This window comes from Heliangelus exortis, chromosome 27 (assembly GCF_036169615.1).
Source record: "Heliangelus exortis chromosome 27, bHelExo1.hap1, whole genome shotgun sequence".
NCBI lineage: Eukaryota > Metazoa > Chordata > Aves > Apodiformes > Trochilidae > Heliangelus > Heliangelus exortis.
Window position 1 is genome coordinate 2,970,033 of NC_092448.1, and position 26,040 is coordinate 2,996,072.

Here is a 26,040-nt window from a genome sequence, read left to right on the forward strand (position 1 = left end):
TATTTTTGTTACATTTTGTTACATTTTTGTTACATTTTTGTTACATTTTTGTTACATTTTTGTTACATTTTTGTTACATTTTTGTTACATTTTTGTTACATTTTTGTTACATTTTTGTTACATTTTTGTTACATTTTTGTTACATTTTTGTTACATTTTTGTTACATTTTTGTTACATTTTTGTTACATTTTTGTTACATTTTTGTTACATTTTTGTTACATTATTATTTTCATTTTGGTTTTTATCTTATTATTTTTATTATTCTTATTATTTTTATTATTATTTTTATTATTATTTTTATTATTTTATTATTTTTATTATTATTTTATTTATTATTTTATTTTATTATTTTATTTTATTATTTTATTTTATTATTTTATTTTATTATTTTATTTTATTTTATTATTCTTGGTTTTGTTGGTTTTGTTGTTTTTCTGATTATTGTTGTTTTTATGATTATTTTTATTTGATTATTTTTATTTTGATGATTATTTTTGTGATTATTTGATGATTATTTTTGATTATTATTTTTGGTAATTATTTGATGATTCTGATGACTTGGTTAGAAACAACCACTGTGCTATTTGAGAAGAAACAAAAAGCACCTTTAGACCTTGCCTTTCTTTTGCCCTGACTCTCCTGGCTGCTGCTGTTTGTGCAAACTGAAACCACCCAGAAATGGAAAATATCCCTGCAGACCCCCCAAATGCACCTGAAACCCAGGTCCCTGAGAGCCCCAGGGAACACCTGCAGCTTTTTTGGGTGGGAATATGGTCTGAAAAGGGGCCCTAAAAGCTCAGAGTGGAAACAGAGCAGGTTTGGTGTCTCTGCCCTAAACACTGGAGTTCATGCAGAAATTGTGGCTTTTTGTCCCAGCTCAGGCAGCAGAGTGGTTCTGCTCCTGGAAACTGGGTTTGGGGCAGAAAATGGCATTTCAGAACTTTCTTTTTCTAGATGAAGCAGATGATGATGATGACCCTGAGTACAACTTCCTGGAGGATCTGGATGAACCAGATACAGAAGATTTCAGGAATGATCGTGCTGTGAGAATCACCAGTGAGTCCTTTGGGAATTCCATCTCCTTTCTGGGAAGGATGAGTTATTAATTTGAAAAGTGGTGATTTTGGTGCAAAGGTTTTATATTCGGTTATAGTCTAATATTAAAAAAAAAAAATAAAAATCTATATACTGGCTTTGAACAACTTTTCTTTCCAAACCTGGCTTTCTGGGAGTGCATGAAAGGGTCTGGTCTGAGCTCCTGTGCAAATTCATACCATAGAAAAGACTGAAAAAAAACCCAAAACCCTGAATCTAGTGACATGATTATTATTTTTTATTATTATTTTTTATTATTATTTTTTATTATTATTTTTTATTATTATTTTTTATTATTATTTTTTATTATTATTTTTATTATTATTTTTTATTCTTATTTTTTATTCTTATTTTTTATTCTTATTTTTTATTCTTATTTTTTATTCTTATTTTTTATTCTTATTTTTTATTCTTATTTTTTATTATTTTTATTATTATTTTTATTATTATTTTTATTATTTTACTATTATTTTACTATTATTTTTATTATTTTTATTATTTTTATTATTTTTAATTTTTATTATTTTTATTATTATTTTATTATTATTTTTATTATTATTTTTATTATTATTTTATTATTATATGTCTATATATATATATATAGATATAGATATATATTATTATATATCTATATTATTATTTATAATTATTATTATTTTTCTCTGATACTGAAGCTTCATCCATTTCAGGGTAGAATTCTTGCCTTATGACATTGAATTTTTTCCCAAGTTCTCACAATCTTTGAGTTACTTTTCTAAATATTCCACTTTTCATCTTCTCAGCAGAGTACACTTGATTTAGGTCTTTAGTTAACATAATTTTAAATTAGAAAAATTAGTTTCTTAGTAATAGTTTTGAATCAGAACAGCCTCAGCTTAATTTTTTTTTTTTTTTAATTAAAAAAAAAAAATAAAGGGATGTAATATCAGGGCCTTCTTTGCTTCCCTTTGGAAGAGAGATTTCCTAAATGATTTGATGCTATGAGAGGACTGCTAAGTGCTTCTTGTAAAATGGCTCCTCATCCTTTTTTTTAATTTTTCTTGCAGAAAAGGAAGTAAATGAACTGATGGAGGAGCTGTTTGAGACAGTAAGTGATAGATCAGAAGGAGCACAGAATAACAACACTTTATTGGGTCTGGTAGGAAATTTCTGGAGCTGTAAAGGGGTGGTTTCTGTCACGTGGTGGTGAATGCACTATTTGAGCTTTTTTTTGGCTTTTCTTGTTGACTGTTTGGCTTTTCATGGTTTGCCACGTGTTTGCTCTCAGTTTCAGGATGAGATGGGTTTCTCCAACATGGAAGATGAAGGTCCAGAAGATGAGGACAATGTGACAGAGTCAAGGCCAAATTTTAATACACCACAGGCACTCAGGTAGGGTCATGGTGATCAAAAGAAAACAAAAATATTAAGAATAGCTCTGGTAGGATGAAAAGCCTGTGGTTACCTGCAGCTCCCTTTTCCCTCCCTTGTCCCTCCCTTGTCCCTCCCTTGTCCCCTCCCTTGTCCCCCCCTTGTCCCCCCCCTTGTCCCCCCCCTTGTCCCCCCCTTGTCCCCCCCCTTGTCCCCCCCCTTGTCCCCCCCCTTGTCCCCCCCCTTGTCCCCCCCCTTGTCCCCCCCCTTGTCCCCCCCTTGTCCCCCCCCTTGTCCCCCCCCTTGTCCCCCCCCTTGTCCCCCCCTTGTCCCCCCCCTTGTCCCCCCCCTTGTCCCCCCCCTTGTCCCCCCCCTTGTCCCCCCCCTTGTCCCCCCCCTTGTCCCCCCCCTTGTCCCCCCCTTGTCCCCCCCCTTGTCCCCCCCCTTGTCCCCCCCCTTGTCCCCCCCCTTGTCCCCCCCCTTGTCCCCCCCCTTGTCCCCCCCCTTGTCCCCCCCCTTGTCCCCCCCCTTGTCCCCCCCCTTGTCCCCCCCCTTGTCCCCCCCCTTGTCCCCCCCTTGTCCCCCCCCTTGTCCCCCCCCCTTGTCCCCCCCCTTGTCCCCCCCCCTTGTCCCCCCCCCTTGTCCCCCCCCCTTGTCCCCCCCCCTTGTCCCCCCCCCCTTGTCCCCCCCCCTTGTCCCCCCCCCTTGTCCCCCCCCCCTGTCCCCCCCCCCTGTCCCCCCCCCCTGTCCCCCCCCCCTGTCCCCCCCCCCTGTCCCCCCCCCCTGTCCCCCCCCCCTGTCCCCCCCCCTGTCCCCCCCCCCTGTCCCCCCCCCCTGTCCCCCCCCCCTGTCCCCCCCCCTGTCCCCCCCCCCTGTCCCCCCCCCTGTCCCCCCCCCCTGTCCCCCCCCCCTGTCCCCCCCCCCTGTCCCCCCCCCCTGTCCCCCCCCCCTGTCCCCCCCCCCTGTCCCCCCCCCCTGTCCCCCCCCCCTGTCCCCCCCCTGTCCCCCCCCCCTGTCCCCCCCCCCTGTCCCCCCCCCCCTGTCCCCCCCCCCTGTCCCCCCCCCTGTCCCCCCCCCTGTCCCCCCCCCTGTCCCCCCCCCTGTCCCCCCCCCTGTCCCCCCCCCTGTCCCCCCCCCTGTCCCCCCCCCTGTCCCCCCCCCTGTCCCCCCCCCTGTCCCCCCCCCCTGTCCCCCCCCCTGCTCCCCCCCCTGCTCCCCCCCATCTCTTCTCCATCTCTTCTCCCCCCCATCTCTTCTCCATCTCTTCTCCCCCCCATCCCTTCTCCCCCCCTTCTCCCCCCCTTCTCTTCTGTCCTTACATTTTCTTGATTACAAGAAACTCTTGAGGACCTGATCTGACCAAAAGTGTCACCTTGGCTTTTCAGTAAACTTTCCTGTTCTAAGGAAAAAGACACTGTAAGAGAACCAAGGCCTAGACCTGAAGCTAATAGGAAGTTTGGAAAATGGCTTCTGTTGATTTTTTTGTGGGTTATACTTGAAGAGGAAAGCATAAAGCATTTCCTTCTGGGTAAATAAAGCCACCTGATTTAACCAGAAGGTGCAGTGTGAACAGTGTCTCCTTGTTCATGGGGCAGATCAGCTGAAGATTTAGCTGTATCTGTTTGGGAAAGGAGCTAAAATGAATGCTGGAGCTTTCTTGATCCTCTCTCTGGGATGAGCAGTACCAGAGGGGAGTGCAGCAATTCTTAAACCAGCTACAGACAAAAAGCAGGGAAAATCTATGCACTATTTGTATGTCTTTTTCTTATTGATTTTAATAAGAATTTATTATTTTGAATTTTACATTGCCAGGCAGTCCCTTCCCCACTTTTAATTGTTTACAAGAGTCTTCAAGTTGTTAACTCTTTAGTATCAGCAGCTATCTAGTGGAGTACTCTGCTTAAAGCTAGGAAATACTTAAATGTAATTTTATTTTTTTTTTAAGTGGCCCAGTGTGTGATCTTTCTGGAGCCCCTGGTGGTAAAAATGCCACCTGTGGCTCTTGGGGTCAGACCTTGCCTGATGATGCAGGTTAAATAAAATGGGTTCTCATGACTCTTTAACTGTTCTGGGAATAAAGAGTTGCAGGATTGCATCCCAGAACTGCAGGAGTGCTGGGGTGGATTAAAGGATTTCTCTAGAAGCCAATTGTATAAATAACTGTGGGGTTTTATTCAAGTTGTTGAGTAGTACTGGAGTGATGGTGATAAATTTGTGCTCTGGGGAGACCCCCCCTGGAGTAAAACTGGGTCCAGTTCTGTGTCCCCAGTACCAGAAGGACACAGAGGTGTTGGTGCTGGTCCAGAGGAGGTGCTGGAGCAGCTCTGGAGCCAGGGGGAGAGAGTTGAGGGTGTTCAGGTTGGAGCAGGAGAAGGAGAGGAAGGAGCAGGAGAAGGAGAAGAAGGAGCAGGAGAAGGAGAGGAAGGAGCAGGAGAAGGAGAGGAAGGAGAAAAAGGAGAAGGAGAAGGTTCTGGGGAGACCTCAGAGCACCTTCCAGTGCCTGGAGGGGCTCCAGGAAAGCTGGGGAGGGACTTGGGACAAGGGCCTGGAGGGATGGGATGAGAGGGAATGGCTTTGAACTGGAAGAGGGAAGATGGAGAGGAGAAACTGGGGAGAAATTCTTTGGGGTGAGGGTGCTGAGCCCCAGGTCACCCCCAGAAGCTGTGGCTGCCCCATTCCTGGAATTGTTGGAGGTTTGGATGGGGCTTGGAGCCCCCTGGGCTCATGGGAGGTGGCACTGGGTGAACATTGAGGTCTCCTAAGCCAAACCATTCCATGATTTCTAAATAAATGTGGATTTTTATCCAGTCAGAGTCACTGTGGTTTGGTTGCCTGATCTCTAACAGGTTTGAAGAGCCTTTGGCCAATTTACTGAATGAACAACACAGGACAGTGAAGGAACAACTTGAGCAGTTAAGAATGAAAAAATCCTCAATCAAACTACCCCAAGAAACAGAAAAATCAAAACCTCAAAATGAGAAGCCTCTCCAGAGCCTTGTTCTGGACAATATGCAAAGAAAGAGGCTCCAGCAGCAAATGCAGCAGGTAATAATATGGTTTCTGGTCTGACTTAATTAATATTCACTGCAAGGGACAAGGAAAGCCAGTGGTAGAAGCAGCACTTCTTGTTTGATTAGAGAAATTATTTGAAAGAGCTCCACTTAAACCTTAGTCTTTAACAGATTATCTTGATGTGCCTGTTTCCACAGTGAAGGAGAGTTTGATCTTATTTATTGGCATCTGTGTTGTTCTCAGGTGTGATAACTGTCTTGGCCACATTTAAATTCTGTAATCTGTCAAAATCTGACTGTAATCTGTCAAAATCTTCTCTTCAACCCTTTATTACTTTCTGAGGATATTACTTGCTGTCATTTGGATTCTTTTTTCCTCCTCCCACCACACAAAACAGGAGAAGTTCAGTTGGAACATCTTTAAAGCTGTCAGCAGCAGAGATGAAAAGCTGTACTTAAAGAATTTTTTTCATTAGACCTGTAGAGTAAATGAGCTTTAGTTTTTCAGCTGCAAAGCAAGATGTTTGGTGTTTATATGCACAGGAGCAGTTCTGACAGCTGAAGAAAACCTTAAGTATTTCATTTGAAAAAAAAAATCTTTTTTGTGTTGATTGTGTTGTGAGGAAACTGCCTTAAGACCTAAACAGATGATGTGTTCAAAAGCTGTGTAATACACTTCCTGCCAGTGGGCATTGAAGTTTCCCCTCAGTTTCTATTCCTTGGAATGTTTTTTGAACTCAGAATATGATTTTTGGGGTGCTCAGGGGATATTTTTTTTGCCTCTATACTGAATGCTTTCCAGTTTCTTGGATTTCCAACACACTGAAAAAAAAAAATCTCTAATTTTATTCTTCAAGCACGTTCAGCTTCTGACTCAAATCCACCTTCTTGCAAGCTCCAACCCAGCTTTAAGCTCAGAGGCCAGTACTACCAGGATGTTTTTGGTAAGGATATGTTTAAAATCAAAGCTACATGAATTCTAGTGGTTGCTGATTACTGGAGATACTTAAAGCTTAATATCTTTAATTCTTTCCATTAAATTGAGAGTAACTCCCTCTTAATAAGAGAATGATGCTCTCAGCCTCTTGTGAAAATGCTCAGTACTTAAATAATTCATGTTGTGCTGACTAATAACACTGCTTTTTGTATTCTTTCCTTGGAAATATTGCAAACAAAGTTAAAACAAGAGAGCTTCTCTAATTAGGGAACATTCTGGCACCTCAAAAGGTTCTGCCAAGGAAAAAAAGGAAAATTTGCTTCAAAATAAGACCTGCACCACTCTGCTTTTTTATGCCTGTAACTTCCCCAGCTATTTATATTTTCATTTTTTTGCTTTATTGCATGGCATCTGTCCTGCCCTTTGGAAGGCACCTCCTTTTAGCTCCTTTTGGGTCATTTTTTGCAGAGTGAGCTTGGGAACTTTGCTCGGAGCTCTGCCCTCCTTCGTCAGCCCTTCAACCCCAAATTCCAAACCATGTTCCAGCCCTGTAATTTAAAGGGAGCTTTGCAGCTCATTGAAGATTTTCATGCCCAAGTCCAAGTTGATTGGAGCCCACGGAAAGCTGTGAAAAAAAGTGGTAAGTACAGGAAGGGGAAGCATTTCCAGGGGGAGTTCATTCATTCTCTGCAGCCCTCAGATGAGATCCAGTTCAGACAGATGTTTAGAATTCAGATTTTCTCTTTTTTTTTTTTTTTTAATCTTGTGAGGTATTTTTAGATAAAACCAACCACTTTCTTCACTGCATTTTTTACTTCTTGACCAGTGAACATGTGGTGTGAGCTGTTGTTTTTTGGTTGACATCATAATCCTGCCATTTATCATTCTGCAGGTGATGTTTTCAGGTGCAGAAGCTCATAAAAAAAAAACCTGTGAAACTGGAAATAATTGTTCCAGATGTGCTGGTTAACATGCATCAAGGAAATACTCCTTTCATTGGAGTATTTTATCTTTTTAAAAACTGATTGCAAATTATCTGAGTGTTTTGCTTTGTTTTTCCTGCTTCCTAGAGAGTGAACTCACTTGAAATAAAAAGAGCTCTGTCCAAGTGCTTTTTCATTTCAGAAAAAGGAAAGATGGAAGGGGAATGTAATTTTACCTTTTTTTGATGTAACCTTAAGGGCAAAACCCAGGAAATAGGCAAATTCTAAAAACCAGGGAGAAAGTCTGTCCCTTTTTACAGTGAAGGGAGTGAAAAACCAGGTGTTTTCAGGAAGTCAGTTGTTTCATGTCCATGGATCCATCTCTATCCTTATTTATTCATTCTTTTCACAGCCAGTGAATTTCCATGTTTGCCAAAACAAGTGGCATGGATTTTGGCAACCAGGAAAGTCTTCATGTATCCAGAGTTACTACCAATATGTTCTTTGAAAGCAAACCCTCCCCGGGACAAGATTATCTTCACCAAGGCAGAGGACAAGTAGGTGCTTAGAATTATTGACTAAAATGCCTCCAAAGTTGATTTTTTTCTTCAGAAGATTTTCTAGCATGGAAACTTTTGGGTTATCTGCATATTGTGTAAGAGCACATCCAAATAATCTGCTCTACTGTCTAAAAGATTATTTTCTTTTTTTTTTTTTTAACTCCTCCTTTCCTTCCTTCTTCAGTTTATTAGCTTTGGGTTTGAAACATTTTGAAGGGACAGAGTTTCCAAAGCCTTTAATCAGCAAATACCTCTTGCCAACAAAAACTGCTCACCAGCTGACAGTAAGAATCAAGAACCTCAATATGAATCGAGCCCCTGATAACATCATCAGAGTAAGTGATGGGGTTGGGTGGCTTTAAGCTGTGTCTGGTTGGTTTTGCTGTACAAGAGGAGAAATGCTCTTTGTTCCAAGGACCTAATTTTTTTTGTATGTGCTGACACCTTTTTTAAAAGCTACCAACATCCCTTTTTATTAGCAACGAGGATTTCTTCACACAGACCATATCCTCTGTACTTTGCAAGCCCTTGGATTGTTGTTTTTGACTCTCTAGAGTCTGGCAGAAATTCTTAGAACAATTGTGGCAGCAGGAATCCTGACAAATTCCTACAAATAAACTTGAAGCAGTGAAGCTGAAACAGCTGCTGTCTCCAGTCAGGCTGAAGGTCCAGCTGGCCACATGTCCTGCCCATATCCAATGGCTCAAGAGAGAATAAAACCCAAAAATACTTAGAGCAAGTCTGCCTGCTCATCTCTAAAGCTTCAGGCTTTCTTCTGAGGGAAACCAAGGTAGCAGTGGACTCTTCTTGTTCAGCTTTATTATTCTTTTTTCATGTTTCTGCACCTCACTAAAGCAGTGCCAGGGAGAATCACTTTATTCCCATTAACACCTTTGCATTAACAACCCCTCTCTCCACCCAGCAGTGAGCTGACCAGGGTCACTTTCTCTTGCACTCTCTCCACACAGTACTACAAAAAGACAAAGCAGTTGCCTGTTCTGTTCAAGTGCTGTGAGGAAATCCAACCTCATGAGTGGAAGCCACCTGTGGAGAGAGAAGAGCATCGCCTCCCCTTCTGGCTGAAGGTAATTTCTGCTTCTTTTCAGCCAGGTGGTTTGTTTGTCTTGCTGTTGGGTTGATTTCTTTAGGGTTTGGAGGTTTTTTTTTTCTGGGTATGGGTGTGTTTTCTGTCTTTACAGCCAAGGTCCAGAGGGAGCTGGTTGTTCAGCCTACAGCTCTGGAGTTAAAAGTAGGCTGATTGTGTTGCATGGGAGGATGTGTTCTTCCCCTTAAACTTCACCTTCTAAGAGAGAGAAGAAATCAGGGGAGTTGGGGTGGTTTGTTGTTTGTTTGTTTTGTTTTTTTTAATGTTCTCTTCACCTGCAGTGTGTTTAGTTCTTGTTTTACCCCAATCCTGGTAAGGATTCTTTCTCTGGGAGCTTTTTTTTTTTTTTTTGCACAAGGAAGACTAAGCTGGAGGCAGAGTGTGACCATGCCTGTGAGTCAGTCAAGGAGAACTCTGAGGAAAAAATCAGATGCCATAAAACCCAATTCTCTTAAACCCCCATTGTATTTCATTGTTACACTGGTGCTTCCTTCTGACCAAATCCTGTATTTATTAAAGGATCCTTCCCCTCCACTGAACAGTTTTAAGACTGAGCTTTACAGGATGCTGGGCCACCTCACTGCTTTTTACCTAGAAAGTTTGGACTAGATGATCCTTGAGGTCCCTTCCAACCTGGCATTCTGGGATTCCTTATAAAACAGCTCAATTCTGTTGTTTCTTTCAGGCTTTGAGATTGTTTTAAAGGCTTTGGAATAATAACAGTGAATATAAAGTAATACACAGTGAATATAAAGCAATATACAGTGAATATAAATACACAGTGAATATAAAGTAGTACACAGTGAATATAATTTAATATACAGTGAATATAATTTAATATACAGTGAATATAAAGCAATATACAGTGAATATAAAGCAATATACAGTGAATATAAAGCAATATACAGTGAATATAAAGCAATATACAGTGAATATAAAGCAATATACAGTGAATATAAAGCAATATACAGTGAATATAAAGCAATATACAGTGAATATAAAGCAATATACAGTGAATATAAAGCAATATACAGTGAATATAAAGCAATATACAGTGAATATAAAGCAATATACAGTGAATATAATTTAATATACAGTGAATATAAAGCAATATACAGTGAATATAAAGCAATATACAGTGAATATAAAGCAATACAGAGTAGAGTAAAGTAAATAAACCCCACTTTAGAAGCAAGTTGCTGTCTGTCACATTCTGTGGTGCTGTTTGAAGGTGGTGATAGAGGAACTGGACTAATAAACTCTTGTTCCCTTTAGGCCAGCTTGCCCTCCATTCAGGGGGAGTTGAAGCAATTAGCAGAAGATGCCAGGGAGATGCCAGGTTCACCTGATGCAGAATCTGTCTTTTTGGCAACAGGAAAGGAAACTTCAGATGCAGAATCTGATGACAAATACCCCCTGCTCATGCCTAAGGGATTAGTACTGACCTTAAAGCCCCTCGCCAATCGATTCTCTAGGAGAGCCTGGAGGAGGCAGAGGTCTTCAGCTCTGAAACCTGTCCTCATTCGACCAAGTCCTTGTCTCCAGCCCACTTCCAACACAATTAACATGCAGAAAACTGTGAAGTTGTCCCAGTCAGAAGCTCCTCCCAGCAAGGTGATGGTGCAGATCCCTCGGCTCATCCAACCCGCGGCGGTCGTGCAGACGGTTCCTGGGGTGCAGCCTCTGAGTGTCCCAGCAGTGGTAGGAAGTGGGGATGGCTTGGAATTTCCCAGTGTCCTCTCCACTTCACATTCAGACCCCAGACAAGCTTTCTCAGCTGCTTTACCCCCAGCTCTGGTCTCCTCAAATCCAGTCACGTTTCAGCCCAAACTGATGTTGCCAGCTCTGGCCGGGGCGAAAATCCGCAAACCGTGTGTTCGGAAGGGTTACCAGAGGAAAAAAGGGACCAAATCTGCCCCCCTGCTAAAGGCTTCACCTTTGATTCAGCCATCTCCTGTCATCCTTACTGTGCCTGCAACCACAGTGAAAGTGGTCAATATAGGCAATGGCTGCAATATGATTCAGCCCATCAATACAGCAGTGGGGAGAGGCACTCAGGCTATCCCAGTTACCACCCTGTTGGTAAATCCCTCCACTTTTCCTTGTCCCTTAAATCAGCCTCTGGTGACTTCTTCAATCCCTTCTTTGATTGTCTCTCCTAACCCCGTTGGTCTTTCGGCATCACCAGGGGGTGAAAATGAAGAGCAGCTGACTCTGGTTCCTCCCTGCACTCCTGGCAGCACCAAAAATCCCTATCCCACAGTGGAGCCCAAGGCTGAGCCCCCAGAGCTCTACATTTCCTGCTCTGCTGTCTCCCCCAAGAAGGAGTGCAGTACAAATCCTGCCACTTCAATTAATGGCAGTCAGGACAAGGTAACCAAGAGTGATTGCTGCAGCTGGACAGTGGTAGAAGGAGAGAAGAACCCTCCAGAGCCATTGTCTGTGGACCTTTTGCCTCATTTAGAAGCTGCAGATGAAGCAATGAAAATGGAGCCCGAAGATAAAAATGCTGCTCCCAAGGAAGGGAACCCACCACAGAAGAGAGATCTTTGTGCTGAAGTGAAGGAGGAATTCCTGCTGGATCTTGGTCAGGAGCTGAACATGGAGGCTGCATGTTCATGTTCCAGTGACCTGAAAGACATGAAGAAGGAACATGTTTCCTGTGATGAGAAGGGAGAAGAACCACCCCAAGCTTTGCAGTCACCTCCCTGTGGGGAGCAGCAGAGGGATGCAGGGGGGGGAGGTGCTGGACCACAGGGAAGCAGTGAATCTCCAAAGAATCTTTCTTGCACAGCAGATGTTGAGGCAGAATTTAGTAGTCCACTGGGAAGACCAGAGGATTCATCCAGTATAGATGGCCAGTCTGTTGGGACCCCAGCTGGCCCTGAAGCTGGAGGAGAGAAAGAAGGACAAGAAGAGGAGGAAGAAGATGACTTTGATGATTTTACACAAGATGAGGATGAAGAGATGTCATCAGCCTCGGAAGAATCCATTCTTTCAGTGCCAGAACTTCAGGTAAAAGCAAATAAAACTTTTCAAAACTTGCTGAGGACAAGGACCAGTGTCCTGAAACACCTGAGTGGAGTCAGGGCAAATCCCAGTTTGAATCCCAGTGGGAAACTGTCCTGTTTGCTGTGTAGCAGGGTGGTTACTGTGCTGTTCTACAGAGAAAGGGGCACCACATTTTTCTAGAGAAGATTTGCAGCCCAAGCTAAAGGAATATCTTGCAAATACTCTGATTTAAATTCTGCTGAGTTGTAAGGACTCCCTCAGCTGAGGCTGTTCTTTAATATGAAGTATTTTAAATGAAAATAATTTTCCAGGTCACAGCTCTAGCAAGCCTTTAAGTGCTAAGATGATCATGAAGGAATCTCACCTCATTTAAGGCTTTTAATAAGTGGCAGATTCTGAAATTTAATGTTGTGCATGATAGAAAAAGAGACAGCTCTGGTTCTTGTTGAGTTTTGTCCCTTCAGCAGAATCCTGTAGTTGTTGATCTGTGAAGTTTGCTGTTAGAATTCTGATGGGGTGAGTTTGCTGCTGAATGCCATTAAAACAAACACTGGGAAAACAATGTGATGGATTTTTTTGGTGTTGCTTTTGAAGGAGACAATGGAAAAACTTACTTGGCTTGCAACAGAGAGACGTTTGAGCCAAGAAGGAGATTCTGAAGAGGAGAATTCCCAGGAAGAGAACTCTGAGCCTGAGGAAGAGGAGGAGGAGGAAGGGGAAGGAATAGAGAGTTCACAGAAAGATGATGAAATATGTGGAGATACATCAGAGGAACCTAAATCTGCTTTCACCTTGACCAAAACAGCCCCACAGGTGGAAGCCCACAGGATGCCAGCAGGTCAGTTCTGTTCCTTTCTTCTGATCTGGACATGGGGAACTGGAGCTGCTCTGCATGAACAGCAAAACAATGGGGGAGCTGTATCTGGGATTAATTTAATTTAGCTGATGTGAGCCTTGTGATGCTTTCTATCTGGAAATTATATTTTGAGACCCAGTCACAATTGTGTTAAAACAGTTCTTGGCACAGAAGCTCTTCTGCATGTGAACCAAGTCCATTGTAGTGCATTTAGGCTTCAAAAATCTGCAGTCAGAAGATGTGTGCTTTGTGTCAGCTGATGCCCAGCACCTCTGTAAGAACAGCCCTAAGTAGTCAAATCTTTGCTAAATTGAAGTTTGGTTTATAAGGTCCTGTTGGGGGAAAAGAAATGAAACAAAACAGGACCTTGGCAGTATTTAGCAAGTGGTAGGTGAACCTCAGGCAATTAAACCAGCAGATTCTTAGTCTAAAGACATAAAAAAATCTTGGGATAAGCAACTCTTGGGTACACTCTCATTCCCTGCTATGTGACACCAGTTACCTACATGTGATGTTCATTTGCTTCACCTAAATAACAAAGTTAATAAATTGCAAATGTCACAGCCAGCTCTGCTGCTCACATTCTATCTCTGTTCACATGCTGCAGATTTTTGGGTCCTGCTATGCAGTAGATGTAGAAATTTTTCCTGTCAGGTGCTGTACAATTAAATAGCCAATTTAAAGCCCAGTAGCCAAGCTGACTAATGAAGAGTCTGTCACTCAGGCTCTTAGAGGAAAGCAGAAACAATTCAGTCTTAAATCTGAAAACTGCTTCTCTATTGCAATATTGATGTAGAGAAGTCACTGTCTGCCAGCCCAGGGAATGGCTGAAGGGTTTCTGTAGAAGTCTCTTTGTGCTTCTTCACAGGAGAAAATCTGAAAGCCCCTGGGAAGAGCAGGAGCTCCCACAGAACCAGAAATAAGAGGGGCCGGGCTCGTGCCAGCAAAGATACATCCAAGCTGCTCCTCTTGTATGATGAGGACATCCTGGAGAGGGATCCCCTGCGGGAGCAGAAGGATCTGGCATTTGCCCAAGCTTATCTCAGCAGGGTGAGCCCAGAAACAGGAATTTGGGAGGCTGAGAGCTCCAGCATGGCCTGAGCCACCTGGCTGCCAGTTCCAGCTGGGTGGGATGGAGTGAGGTGTTCATAGCACCCCTCATGGTGCTCCTTCACTTTTCTCTTTAGCTCAGCCCATGAGTTTTCTTGGGTTTGCCCTTCCCCTCCCCTGTTTTCCCCCTTCCCCTCTGGCTGCTGTCAGCACCTTGGATTTGGTTCCCTCCTCTCTTGGGAGGAGCTCAAATTTAGCTTTAAGGAAGAGACTTGGTTGACTCAACCAAACCCAAAGCTCTGTGTAAACTCTGAGTAGCAAGAGATCAAAGATGATTAATTTGGTTGCTTCCTGGATGCTTCATGGTTCTGTAAAGCTAGTAGGTCAAGAGAGGTTCTCCTCCCCCTCTATTCTGCATTGGTGAGGCCACACCTGGAGTATTGTGTCCAGTTCTGGGCCCCTCAGTTCAAGAAGGACAGGGAAGTGCTTGAAAGAGTCCAGCACAGAGCTACTGAGATGATTAAGGGAGTGGAACATCTCCCTTATGAGGAAAGGCTGAGGGAGCTGGGGCTCTTTAGTTTGGAGAAAAGGAGACTGAGGGGTGACCTCATCAATGTTTTCAAATATGTAAGGGGTGAGTGTCAGGGAGATGGAGTTAGGCTTTTCTCAGTGGTGACCAGTGATAGGACAAGGGGTAATGGGTGTAAGTTGGAGCATAGGAGGTTCAAGTTGAATATCAGAAAAAATTTTTTTACTGTAAGGGTGACAGAGCCCTGGAACAGGCTGCCCAGGGGGGTTGTGGAGTCTCCTTCACTGGAGACATTCAAAACCCACCTGGACACGTTCCTAGGGGATGTTCTCTAGGGGGCCCTGCTCTGGCAGGGGGGTTGGACTAGATGATCTTTCCAGGTCCCTTCCAACCCCTAGGATTCTAGGATTCTATGATTCTATGATAAAGCTCCTGTTGCTCTTTCCAGGTTCGGGAAGCCTTGCAGCATGTCCCTGGGAAGTATGAAGATTTCCTGCGGGTTATCTACGAGTTTGAGATCAACACAGACAAAAGAACAGCTGTGGATCTCTATTCCACTCTACAGAAACTCCTGCACGAGTGGCCACAGTTGCTCACAGATTTTGCTGCCTTTCTTTTACCAGAACAAGCTTTGGAGTGTGGGCTGGTAGGTCAAATGAAAAGAGGAGACCAGATTTGAAGCAGACACTATGAATGCTTGTGGGAGTGAAAGAGTTAGGAGTTCTTCCTAGGCTAAGAAATGTAAAACATTTCATAGAATCATAGAATTTTCAGGGTTGGGAGGGACCTTTAAGATCATCCAGGTCCATTTGCTTCCTTTCCTGTTTTGTTGAAAAGTCAAGTGTTTAAGTCTGGGATTATGGTGCAGAATTGACCTTTCCCAGTTACACTGCAGAATGTGCAGATCCAGCAAGAGAAGAACACAAAGTTTCTGCTTTGTAAGACAGAGGTTTTCACCTCTTGGATTCTTTCTGGAGTTTCCTACCTTCCATGCATGAGCTTGAAGCACAACTTTATAGCTCAGAGAAATCCTCATCAGAGTCTTGTTTCTTTTCCTTCACCTTTTCCTGGTTTTGCAATAGTTATCAAATACACATGGAAAGCAAATAGAAACACAAGGTTTTATTGCTTGCTTAAGCCAACAAGAGAAGCTTGGAAATAGTTTCAGACCTCATGTTCAAGAAATGTTTCTCTTTTTGCTCAGTTTGAGGAGCAACAAGCATTTGAAAAAAGCCGCAAGTTCCTCAGGCAGCTGGAGATTTGTTTTGCTGAAAACCCTGCCCACCATCAAAAGATCATCAAAGTTCTCCAGGGTTGTGCAGACTGCCTCCCCCAGGAGATTGCAGAGGTAATCCAGGGATTTCCTTTCAATCCAAACCCCTGAGGGCCACAAAAGTTTTTATCATCTCCCTCTGTGGAGCGTGGTAGAGGGAGAAGTTCTCTCTTCAAGAGGCTTTCTGGTTAACTGACCTGGGTGTCTCCTCTCCCCTCCCTTCACCTTGCAGGTGAAATTTAGCTTAATGCCTCATACAGAGTCTGCCCAGAATTCTGGAGGGCTCTTTCTGTGCCAGGTTGATAGCTGGGGGTGGAATGACCTCAAAATGCTCATTAGATGGGACCCAGCATCAGCTTCCATGTGGGAGGGAGGTCTCGTAACCCTCGGGGTTCCACTTGTTTGGAGAAATAACATTCTGAGAAGAAGGTGGCAACTTGAAATGAAGCTCTCATTTCTTCTGGATTTCTCCCTTGTAGCTGAAGACCCAAATGTGGCAACTGCTGAAGGGCCACGACCATCTGCAGGATGAGTTCTCAGTGTTCTTTGATCACTTAAGGCCCTCAGTCAGCCGCATGGGAGACTTTGAGGAGATCAACTGGACAGAAGAAAAGGAATATGAGGTGGAGCAATCTTTTCCTCAAGACCAGAAAAGATAAAAAGCAGAGATATTAGACTTGTTTGAACTTGAAGAACACAAATTGAGGCTGCATTTCAAGAGAGAGAGAGAGAGAGAGGGAGGTAACGGGGTGGGAGAGCTGCTGGGGGATTGAAGCAAACTTTTTCAGACCTTTTTACAGCATTTTTGTGTCTCTTCAAACATAACTAAACCTCTCGTGTCCTGCCACTAAGCTCATCAGGAAAATGAAGTTGGGTCTGCTGAAGAGCTACCATAATAGAGCAGATTTTGTCTTTCTTTTGTAGTTTGATGGGTTTGAAGAGGTCTCTTTGCCAGATGTAGAAGAGGAGGATGAACCACCCAAGATGCACACAGCCTCCAAAAATAAGAAACGGAAAGAGCTGGGAGGCCAAAACAATGACAAGGTGGGCCTGGGGTGTCTGACTGCTCCTCATATCTGGACTCTGAGCACACATGCATGTCTGTGAGGAAAAATGTGTCTTCTGGAGAGACACAACAAGAGCCTAAAAAGATCTGAAGAGAGGGGATTGAAATGTTTCCATCCTGCTTCGCTTGCTAGCGACGTAATCCCTTTAGTTCTCTCTGGGTGTGTGCAGAATGCCCCTTCCTGCTCCCTCTGGGCTTGACCTTCCCCTTCCTGTCCCCTTTTGTGTACCATGCACATTTGTCAGCTGGAGTATGTCTGTTTCCAGGAGGTCGAGTGGGTAGATGGGATGAAGGAATGTTCATGCTCCTGCCATGAAGGGAGTAGCGATCTCAAGCTAAAGAAAAGCAAAAGGAGGACCTGCAGCCATTGTAGTAGTAAGGTTAGTTGATAGGCAATGACATTGGAGTGGAAAGTAAAAGAGTCCTGCCCAGAGCCCCCTCTTGTGATCATCTGTCCAGCCTTGGGCTTCGTGTCACCAAAATAATGTGTTGAGGAAGAAAGTAAATGAGGAGATGATTGGTGGTGTCTCCTTTGGAGCTCTCACTGCACTTCCTGACCCTCCCCTCTCTGCTTACTTTCTACTGCCCCTCCTTGCTGTGCTGAACAGTGGGAACTTCTACATTCTTTGGAACTAAGAATAAGCTTTTTTTTTAGTGGAAGATGCTCGTGTGGCCACAATGTGGGAAGAACTGTGCCTCTTCATGGCACAAAAAGCTTCAGCTTCTCAAATGTGAACATAATGTTGAACTGAAGCCTGTGTGAGGGTCAGGGAATTCTTGGGGAGCAAAGGCTGAGGTGTTTGGTTGGGGTGGGTCACATCTTGATGCTCTGCCTGTACCTTGATTTGCAGGTGTGTGAAAACAAATTTTGTAAAAATAAAGATTCTCAAGAGCTGACTGCAAGCCTTGTGCAGCAAGAATCCAGTCCTCAGCCTGAAGGGAAGGATTCTGGAATGATGAAAGAACCTGCAGAAGAAAGCCTGGAGAGCAGAGATGAGGGAGAGGACATCCAGAGCAGAACAAAAGCTGTGTCTAGGAAAGTGGATTCTCTGGCTTCAGGTATGTGAGTCTTGGTTCAGGAATCCAGACTGCTTCACACAAATGAAAATAGGACTCTCTAATGCAGATTTATTGAGATGATGAGAACTAATTACATTTTCTCATTTTTTCCCTCCTCGTGTTCAACCACTCTGGATGCTCTAAACATGATTATGTTTAGAGAATTCCCTTCCCAAAAAATAAAGCTCTCCTGACCAGAGAAACATTCTGCCCTTTACAGAATGATTGGTCCATTTAAGCTTCTTGCTAACCTACTAATCCAGTACTACCAGGCCATGGGTGTTTTTTTCCAGTTTTCATTTCAGCACAGCAATTCCAAATCACCATCTCTCTAATGTCTCTGGAAAGTTATTTGGTTTTCCTTCAATCTGGTCCAGGATAAAGAGCCTGGAAGAGATCTCTTCCTCCTTTTAGTACCCATCTCTCAGTTCATGCTGCTGGTGGAGACCATACAGAGGTTTAAAATGAATGCAACCTGATGTCTGTTTCTTAGGGCTTTCTAAAGAAGGGGCCAAGAGCAGCAATGTCTGTTTCACTTAAGTATTTTGGTCTGGGCAATGCCCTTTTTCATCATTACTTCACACAGCACCTGCAGTGGTGAAGAAAACTGCAGAGTTGGAAGTCCAGGATGGGTCAACTGCAGACAGAATGACCAAGGTGTTCCCATTTGCAGCCTTATGCTGGGGAATAATTAATAAAAAAATACTTTAATAAAATAAAATTTAATAAAATAAAAAAATTAATAAAAAAATTTAATGAAAAAATTTAATTAAAAATTTTAATAAAATAAAATTTAATAAAATAAAATTTAATAAAATAAAATTTAATAAAATAAAATTTAATTAAAAAATAATTTAAAACACAAAACAAACAAAAACCCCTTCAGAAGTAAATTATTACAGATTACAGAAGTTTTTTATTGCTGACAGCCAGCCTAAAGTTGTTTGGGTTTCTTACCAGGATCCCACTTGGAAGGAAAGATTGGCTCCAGCAGACACACATCTGAAAAAGCTGCAGTGCCTGAGAATCAGGGTCAAGAAGGAGGTGACAAAGCTGCTGAGAGCACTGCCAAGGACTCTTCTGCCACTGCCTCCAGATGGACACATCTACAAAAAGCTCTAAGACTACCTCAGGAAACCAAAGACTGCCCTTGCACTGGGGAAAATGAGTGTGAGGGACTCAGCCACCCTCAGCAAGGAAAAGCAGATGCTGCTCCTGGGCTGAGCAAGGATCTGCTGCTGGCTTCTGGTTCTGCTGCTGGAAAAGGTTTAATGGGACCTGGTTCCTTTTCTGGAAAGAGTTCATGTCAGACTGAAGGGCTTCATTCTGATTCAGCAGATAAGGCCTCAAAATCAGGTGTGAAAGGATCTGAGGGACTTGGGGAAGGGAAACCTGAAGCAAAGCAGGGTTGGAGTGCACTGAGCAGAAAACCAACAGTGGGTGAGAGCTGCAGCTCAGACTCCTCTGATCATTGCATTTTGGAAAGAGATGAGAGGAGCTGCACTGGAAACTTCCCTGAGGGCAGATTAAAGTCAAATGCAACCAGCTGCTTCCAGGTGCACCAGCATTCCAAGCAGCTGGAACACAGAGCAGGATCTGGCTCCCTAGGGCAAAAAGAAGAGGAGCAGCAACAGCAGAGAGTCACAGAAGCAACTGTGTGTGCTAAGAACAGCAAAGTCAGCTCAACTGGGGAGAAGGTTGTCCTCTGGACCAGGTACAGCTGTCTGAATTGCATCTTCCACCCAATACTGGGCTTCAGCTTTCATATTGCAGAGCAACCTTTGTTTTTTAGTTGGTATCCTCATGGTTTAATGTCCTCTGCCCCCTCCCTTTGGCCATTCCTGCCTTGCTTCCTCCAACCCCAGCCCAGCATTGCTGCCATCTTGCTCCTAGGAGAAACACTCTCTGCTCCTGGCAGTTTATTTCTTGTAAGACTTCAGCCTGGGAGAGGATCTTTTTTTTTTTTTTTCTTAATCCTACAAAAACTGTTGGATAGTGAGAGGACTATGGTTTCAAACTTGAAGAGGGGAGATTTAGGTTGGACCTTAGGAAGAAATTCTGTCCTGTGAGGGTGGTGAGAGCTTGGAACAGATTGCCCAGGGAAGCTGTGGCTGCCCCATCCCTGCAGGGTTGAAGGTTGGATGGGGCTTGGAGCCCCCTGGGCTGGTGGGAGGTCCCTGCAGGGGGACTGGATGAGTTTAAGGTCCCTTCCAACCCAAACCATTCTATGAAAAACCTTAAAAACAGACTTAGTGCAGGGGAGGACTTGTGATCACCCTGCTGCACTTGCTCTGGGATTGTTACCCTGCCCTGGCAACAGGCTCTGGGGTGGGGGTTGGTTGAAATTCATCACTTCTTGTTCTCAGCTGCTGGCCTGACTGAGCTCCTGTCTTGCAGGGAGGCTGACAGAGTCATCCTGACCATGTGTCAGGAAAAGGGAGCCCATCTGGAAACCTTCCAGGCCATCTCACAGAAACTGGGCAACAAAACTGCCAGCGAGGTGAGGGGGTGGTGTGGGAAGGGGGTGGGAGGGGAGAGAAGGAAGAGGTTTGCTGTCATCTTAAGGCTCCCAAAATTAACATTGGTGGCTGCATTGGGGAAAAATTAACCCCAAATAAAACCCAAAACAAGCCCTGAACCTTTTTGGTGGAGCCCAAACTGACTGCTATGGTCCTCATGGTCCTTTTTTACAGGATCACTGATGTTCTAGCATTGGATTTGGTGGCAGAATGGGTTGGGTGAGTGCTGCTGGGGTCTTCTTCAGCCTTCTGAGACAGTACAAGGAATCTCTTGGGGTTTGGGCTTTAACTTTCCCCACCCAGGTCACTGCCAAACTGCAAACTCTTCCCAAACTGCTAGATTCTTAACTGCAGATCAGTGTAATGTAATTACTACCAAAGGAAACAGAACAATCCAGGGCTCTTCCTTATCTTTTTCAATTTGTGACAGAACCTTGCATAAAATTGCATTTTTAGTGATTTTTTTTTTTTTTTAACATAAAAGCCCAAATCACCCTGAACTTCCTAATGCAAATTTCCATTTTGTACCCATGTCCTGCAGGTATCCCACAGGTTCAGGGAACTGATGAAACTCTTTCATACCTCCTGTGATGGGAGCTCTGAAGATGAGGAGGATGCAACCAGTACCAGTAACACAGATCAGCTCTCAGATAAAGATCTTCTCCTTTCTGAGGAAGAACCTGATGATTAAGGTTTTTCTGCCTTGAGAAGCTACTGACTGCATCAGGAGAAGAGTTGTTTGCCAGTTTGCTGCTAGACAGGTGCTGTGGATAAAGACAAAATGTTTGCACAGGTACTTAAGATAGCACCTCTTGGGTTTATTTTTTTTTTTTCCATTCATTTTCCTGCTGCACTTCCCAAGCTGCATTAAACAAAAGGAATGAAGAAAGGTGTTAAAGTAAAAAAATCCTCCAGGATCTGCCAGGGGAGCTTCAACCAATGGAGTGAGAGAAGTGATGCTTGTGGACACAGCCCTTGCTCCATGGTGGAGCCTGAGCCACCAGCCTTTGAAAAGAACATGTAAATATTGTACCATAAAATGTCTGGTTTCATGTGGAACAAACACATGGGGTTGTTTTGGGGTTTTTTTTTGTAAGATTTTTTTTTCCTTTGTGTCAATTGTACGTGGGAAAGTTACAGTCTGATTTCTGTATTTATTGTGTGGTCTTATTCCAACAGGCAATGTCACTTTGCCAAATTTAAAAAAGAACAAACATACAAAAACAGCATCCCCACCAAGAAAAAAAAAAACAGTTTTCCTCTTTTACAAGAAAACTGCAAGGAACTGGACAACTTCAGGCAGCTTTTGTAAGGGGGTTTTACTGAAATGAAAAGAAAGCAGCAGTTGGACCATCTTGAACCAATTCCCTTTCTTTGGAAAGTGATCCTACAGCTTCTCCTCTAGTAATAAAGATAAGTTAGTCTGAATCTTCTTCATCCTCAGATTCATCTGCTTCAAACCCTGTTTTGTAGCACTGGGATAAAGTCCTGAGCTCCTCCAGGGTTTCCTGGAAGTCATCATGTTCCACTCCAGCAGAGAAGAAGCTGGGCAGGCGCCGGGTGTTCAACCTCTGCAGGTCCTTATCCAGGCTGTGGAGAAGTGTGTGCAGGGCTGGTGAGGACTGCAGGGCTGCCAGGACAGGGATGCTTTCCACAGCTGCAGAGGAAAAAAAGCAGCATTTAAATACCCCCAGCAACACCTCTGCTTCTCCATTCTCTTCTCTTTTACAGACACAGAGTTGCCCAATGCTCTTCTGTTCTGCAGCCCCTCCAAAGTGGTTCTGGTGGGGGTTTTAAAATAATTCTGACCTCTTTTAGACCCCCACTACCCCCTCCATGTGGTTTCTTTCTGCTGCAAAAGTTTAAGAGGCACTTGTTACCTGCTGAGGGGTATCTGGGAGGTTTGTCCAGGAGGAAGCCTTCTCTGGTCAGAAGAGGAGAAAAAAACTGGGGGTAGGGAGGCAGAGTGTGACAGCTCTGCTGGAGCACGTGGGATGTGCTGTGGAAGGAAGGGGGTGAATGAAGTTACTCAGAACTCATCCTGCCTTCAGCTTCCAGGCACTGTTCCCCATTTCAAACCAACCTGAAGGCCCCAGGGAACACAGAGTGTAAATACTGCTGCAGGATCTGCTCTGTGCTCTCCCAGGTGTGGAGTGGAGAACGGGGCTGCTTCCCCTGACAGCTGCTGCAAAGAGAACCCATCTGTGGTTTTCCAGAGGACTTGGGCAGGATCAGTGACTCAGCTGCTTGGCTCTCAGGGCAGTAGTGTGGCACTAGGCTTATTTTTTTATTTTTTTTTTTGTCCCCCAAGAGAAGAACTGGGAATAACTTGTAAGAAGTCACTGCCATGGAGGGTGCCAGTGCTGGAGGGAAAAGTGCTGTTCAAATGCTGATTACCTGAGGTGACTTTCTTTGCAAATTCCTCGTAGCACAACAGACTGAGCAAAACAGCAGCTGACCTTTTGCTCCCTACATGAAGACAGAAGCTTCCAGGGCACCTCCTCCTCATAGGCACATAAAATATCAGGGAGTGAGGAGCCACGGAGGGCAGGAAAGGGAACGGAAGCCCCGGCAGCCACCACCTGCGAGGCAGAGAGGGGGTGAGAAATTCTCCAGCACGTTCCCCACGTCCTGTCTGTGCAAAGCAGGTTCAGGTAGAGCTGGAAGGATCAGAAGCTGCTGCTCTCTCTGCCTGTACCTTTCTCCCAGAGAAGTTGAGGGTCTCAGCAAGGTGCAGCATGGAGCCCTGAGAGGAGCAGAGCCGGTAAGGAGCAGTGAGGGTATCGAGTGCTGCTGCCAGAATGGCACTGCTGTGGTAGTTGAGTGATGCCTGTGGAAGGGAAAGAAATAAAAAATGGCAGGACATGTTAAATTAACCTGTTCTTCACTCAATGTTGTGTATTTAATATCAGCACGTTGTAAATTTTATATATGGTTTCAATTATTTCAGGGTTTGGATAAGCAGGTGTTTGCTGTTTGCTAACAGCAGCAGCTTCTTAGTGCTTAGATAAGGCTGGAGTTACATCCTCTGCCTGTGAACAATAACACAGCAAAGTGGGTTTTTTTCTCAGTGCTGAAACTGAAGGCAGTACCTCAAAAGAGAGGGACTTTAAAAAAGGAAATGTGGTATTATTTTTAAGCATATGAGAGAAGTATGTGAATAAAAAGTACCCAGGTCTCTGCCCTCAGTGAAAAAAGCAGAAGAAAAAATCTTTGCAGAACAGCAGCATTAACAAATATTGCTAAAAATACACACCTGGAGAGAGGGGTAAATCTGACCAAGCTGAAAGCTTAGAGATGCTGAGAAAACTGAGTTTGTTCAGCTTTGAGAAGAAAAGGCTTAGGGGTGACCTTATTACAATGTTCCAGTACTTAAGGGGCAGCTCCAAAGGAGATGGAGACTCCTGATTTCCATGGACAAGGGGCAATGGGCACAAGTTGCTCCTGGGGAGATTCACACTGAGCACAAGAGGAAAATTTTTCACTTTGAGGACAATCAGACCTTGGAGTTGTCTCCCAGGGGAAGGAGTGGATTCCCCTACTTTGGAAAGTTTCACATCTCATAAAAAGAACATTAGAAGGGTTGGGCCAGGTGGTCTTTGAGGTCCCTTCCAACCTGTGATTCTCTGAAAGGCAACCAAGGTTGAGGCTTCTGCAAACCACTGCTGAGTACCTACATCATAGTGGATATATGGGAACATCACAGGAGGCTGTGGCTGGATTCCCAGGCTCCCACTGAGGGACAGGGGACAAAAGAGTGAGCTGTGACTGGAGAGGTGGACAATTCCCATGACTGTGTTCATCAGTCTGTAAAAATTCTTCTGGAAATCCTAGGGGGGAAGAAATCCAGGCCTTACAAAGCAAATAAGGAATGGTCCCATCTGTGTGAAAGCCTCCCCTGTCCCACTGTTCACTTACACCCCTGTTACTCATGACTGGAGTCAAACCCCAGGTGAGGATTCCTTTTCCTGAGTACTCATCACAGAGCAGTTCTGTCACCTTGGCACCAACTCCAGAGAATCCATTGTGGAGGTCACAGAGGACCTGAAATCCCTGTGTAAAATGATGGCAGCACCTCAGATGCTCCTTAACCTTGAAGGGGAAGTTTCTTGGAAGAAAAGGGAGTTTGGACTAAGCTGCCAAACCTGCAGATTATCACATTCTTCAACATAGAAGTGCAGCCTATCTTCCAGCTCCTCTATGCAGCCAGGATCCCGCAGGAGACTTTCACCCTGTCCAAAGGCTTCGAGACAACCACAGTCCCTAAGGAAAAAAAAAAACAAAAGAAAAACCCAAACACGTGTGGGGGAAGAGCTTTATTCTCTCCCCTGTTAATTTCTCCTGTTCTGGACAACAGGTTCTGAACCAAACCACCAGGCTGTACCCATCATGCATGTACTGACGGATGACGTAGACACTTTTGGGGTGCAAGTGCACGTTGAGGTAATCGGACCAGACCCGGATGCTGCCAGCAGAGTGCAAATCCTGGGACACAGCGAGTCGTGAAGGGGCTGGAGAACTGCCTGGAACAAGACAGAGGTGAAGAACAACGAGCTTTTCAACTCCTGACATCCCCTCCAATGAAGAAGATTTTTATCTCATCTGATTTCTTAACCTGCTCTTTGCCTGATGCTTCTCTAAGCAAAGAAACATCCCATCACCTTCCTTATCCCTTATCCCACCATTTTCTCCTTATGCTTGGGCACTGACAACTTCTCCTATTGTCCAGCACCAGCCTGCTGGCACAGGGCTTGTTGTCCCTCTGGGGTCCCAGCAAGAGACCAAAACCCCAAAACGGGACAGAGAACGCACACGCACCTTGGACGGCGGAGCTGGAACCTTCCTGCCCGTCAGAGGAAGCGTCTCCCTGGGGAAAGAGCCCGGCAGGATGCTCAGGGGCCGCTTTGCCTCCTCCCTCCACGTGTGACAGGGCGGGAGGTTCAAGCAGATGCAGTCACGGCGCTGAGCACCGGGCCCGGCGGGCTGGGGCAGCGCTCGGAACCGCGGAAACGCCCCCGTTCCCCCCCATCCCCTCCTCACCATCCGCCGTCCCGCGTTCCGCGCTGCGGAGCCCCCGCCCGGGGCGCGCTCCAGGTAAGAGGCGACCGCTCCATCCCTGCAGAACAAACGGGCGGCAGCTGCCGGCGGCCCCGCGGACCCCCCCGAGCCCCGCTCGCCCGCACTCACCAGGACACCGGAGCCTCCGGGCCCGCCCCGCCGGTCCCCACCGCGCCCACGCCGCCTGAAAGAGAAATCGGTAACGGCGGGGCCGCCCCGCGCCCGCCCGCTGCCCCCGCCCCGGCTCCCGGTACCTTTCAGCTCCAGAGCCACCAGACGCGGGGTGTGGATCTCCCGGCCGCCCGGACCCCGCCCGGGCCGCAGCAGCACCGTGTGCCGGAGCTCGGAGGGTTCGGAGGGGCTGCGCAGTGCGGCGGCCTAAGGGGGAGCGGCTCAGGGCAGTGCGGGCCTCACACCCGCAAACCCACCCCGCTTCCCCGGCCCTCCTTCCCCGCAAAGTGTCCCCTGCAGCCCTCCCCGCACCTGCAGCCCCCACCAGTGGGTCCCCACGCAGCCCGCGAACTGCCCGAGCTGCAGCGTCACCGCCTCCCCCGGCATCGCGCCCCGCACTCTCCCTCCGCCCACCCCGCGCCAAAGCGCGTGCGCGAACCGCACCCCGGGGCCGCAGAAACGGAA

General features: G+C 45.3%; 2 protein-coding genes across 4 annotated transcripts; one reads left to right on the top strand and one right to left on the bottom strand.

Moving 5' to 3' along the window:
• Positions 1–959: 959 nt before the first annotated feature.
• LOC139787610 (GON-4-like protein) lies at positions 960–21,409 on the top strand. Of its 2 annotated transcripts, XM_071726847.1 has the most exons (21): positions 960–1,057; positions 2,143–2,183; positions 2,364–2,467; positions 5,293–5,491; positions 6,315–6,401; positions 6,863–7,034; positions 7,730–7,874; positions 8,062–8,212; positions 8,846–8,962; positions 10,258–11,997; positions 12,589–12,832; positions 13,719–13,900; positions 14,878–15,075; positions 15,634–15,777; positions 16,182–16,325; positions 16,627–16,746; positions 17,035–17,148; positions 17,620–17,827; positions 18,788–19,541; positions 20,225–20,327; positions 20,888–21,409. In XM_071726847.1, exons 2-21 carry the CDS (start codon positions 2,163–2,165, stop codon positions 21,035–21,037), a joined length of 5,097 nt encoding a protein of 1,698 aa, XP_071582948.1. In that variant the 5' UTR covers positions 960–1,057; positions 2,143–2,162; the 3' UTR covers positions 21,038–21,409. The 2 variants fall into 2 exon arrangements, with proteins under 2 accessions (XP_071582948.1, XP_071582949.1); XM_071726848.1 differs by lacking the exon at positions 17,035–17,148.
• A 241-nt stretch (positions 21,410–21,650) lies between these two features.
• MSTO1 (misato mitochondrial distribution and morphology regulator 1) lies at positions 21,651–26,021 on the bottom strand. 2 transcript variants are annotated; one of them, XM_071726851.1, is made up of 14 exons: positions 25,888–26,021; positions 25,659–25,782; positions 25,534–25,588; positions 25,387–25,462; positions 25,165–25,213; positions 24,731–24,869; positions 24,492–24,609; positions 24,265–24,399; positions 24,024–24,176; positions 23,045–23,176; positions 22,744–22,928; positions 22,430–22,528; positions 22,227–22,345; positions 21,651–22,003 (listed from the first exon to the last, which is right to left on the bottom strand). In XM_071726851.1, the coding sequence occupies exons 1-14, from the start codon at positions 25,960–25,962 to the stop codon at positions 21,765–21,767; spliced, it is 1,698 nt and encodes a 565-aa protein (XP_071582952.1). In that variant the 5' UTR covers positions 25,963–26,021; the 3' UTR covers positions 21,651–21,764. The 2 variants fall into 2 exon arrangements, with proteins under 2 accessions (XP_071582952.1, XP_071582951.1); XM_071726850.1 differs by having other exon boundaries at positions 22,430–22,531.
• Positions 26,022–26,040: the final 19 nt, after the last annotated feature.

Bases quoted from the DNA above. Each gene is read 5' to 3' on its own strand.
- LOC139787610 (XM_071726847.1), top strand. From the start codon at position 2,163: ATGGAGGAGCTGTTTGAGACA. The intron at 8,963-10,257 runs GTAATTTCTGCT...TGTTCCCTTTAG, and splicing joins GCCTCCCCTTCTGGCTGAAG to GCCAGCTTGCCCTCCATTCA. The intron at 20,328-20,887 runs GTGAGGGGGTGG...CATGTCCTGCAG, and splicing joins GCAACAAAACTGCCAGCGAG to GTATCCCACAGGTTCAGGGA.
- MSTO1 (XM_071726850.1), bottom strand. From the start codon at position 25,962: ATGCCGGGGGAGGCGGTGACGCTGCAGCTCGGGCAGTTCGCGGGCTGC. The intron at 25,463-25,533 runs GTGAGTGCGGGC...TTTGTTCTGCAG, and splicing joins CCGGAGGCTCCGGTGTCCTG to GGATGGAGCGGTCGCCTCTT. The intron at 25,214-25,386 runs GTGAGGAGGGGA...CTCTTTCCCCAG, and splicing joins GGAACGCGGGACGGCGGATG to GGAGACGCTTCCTCTGACGG.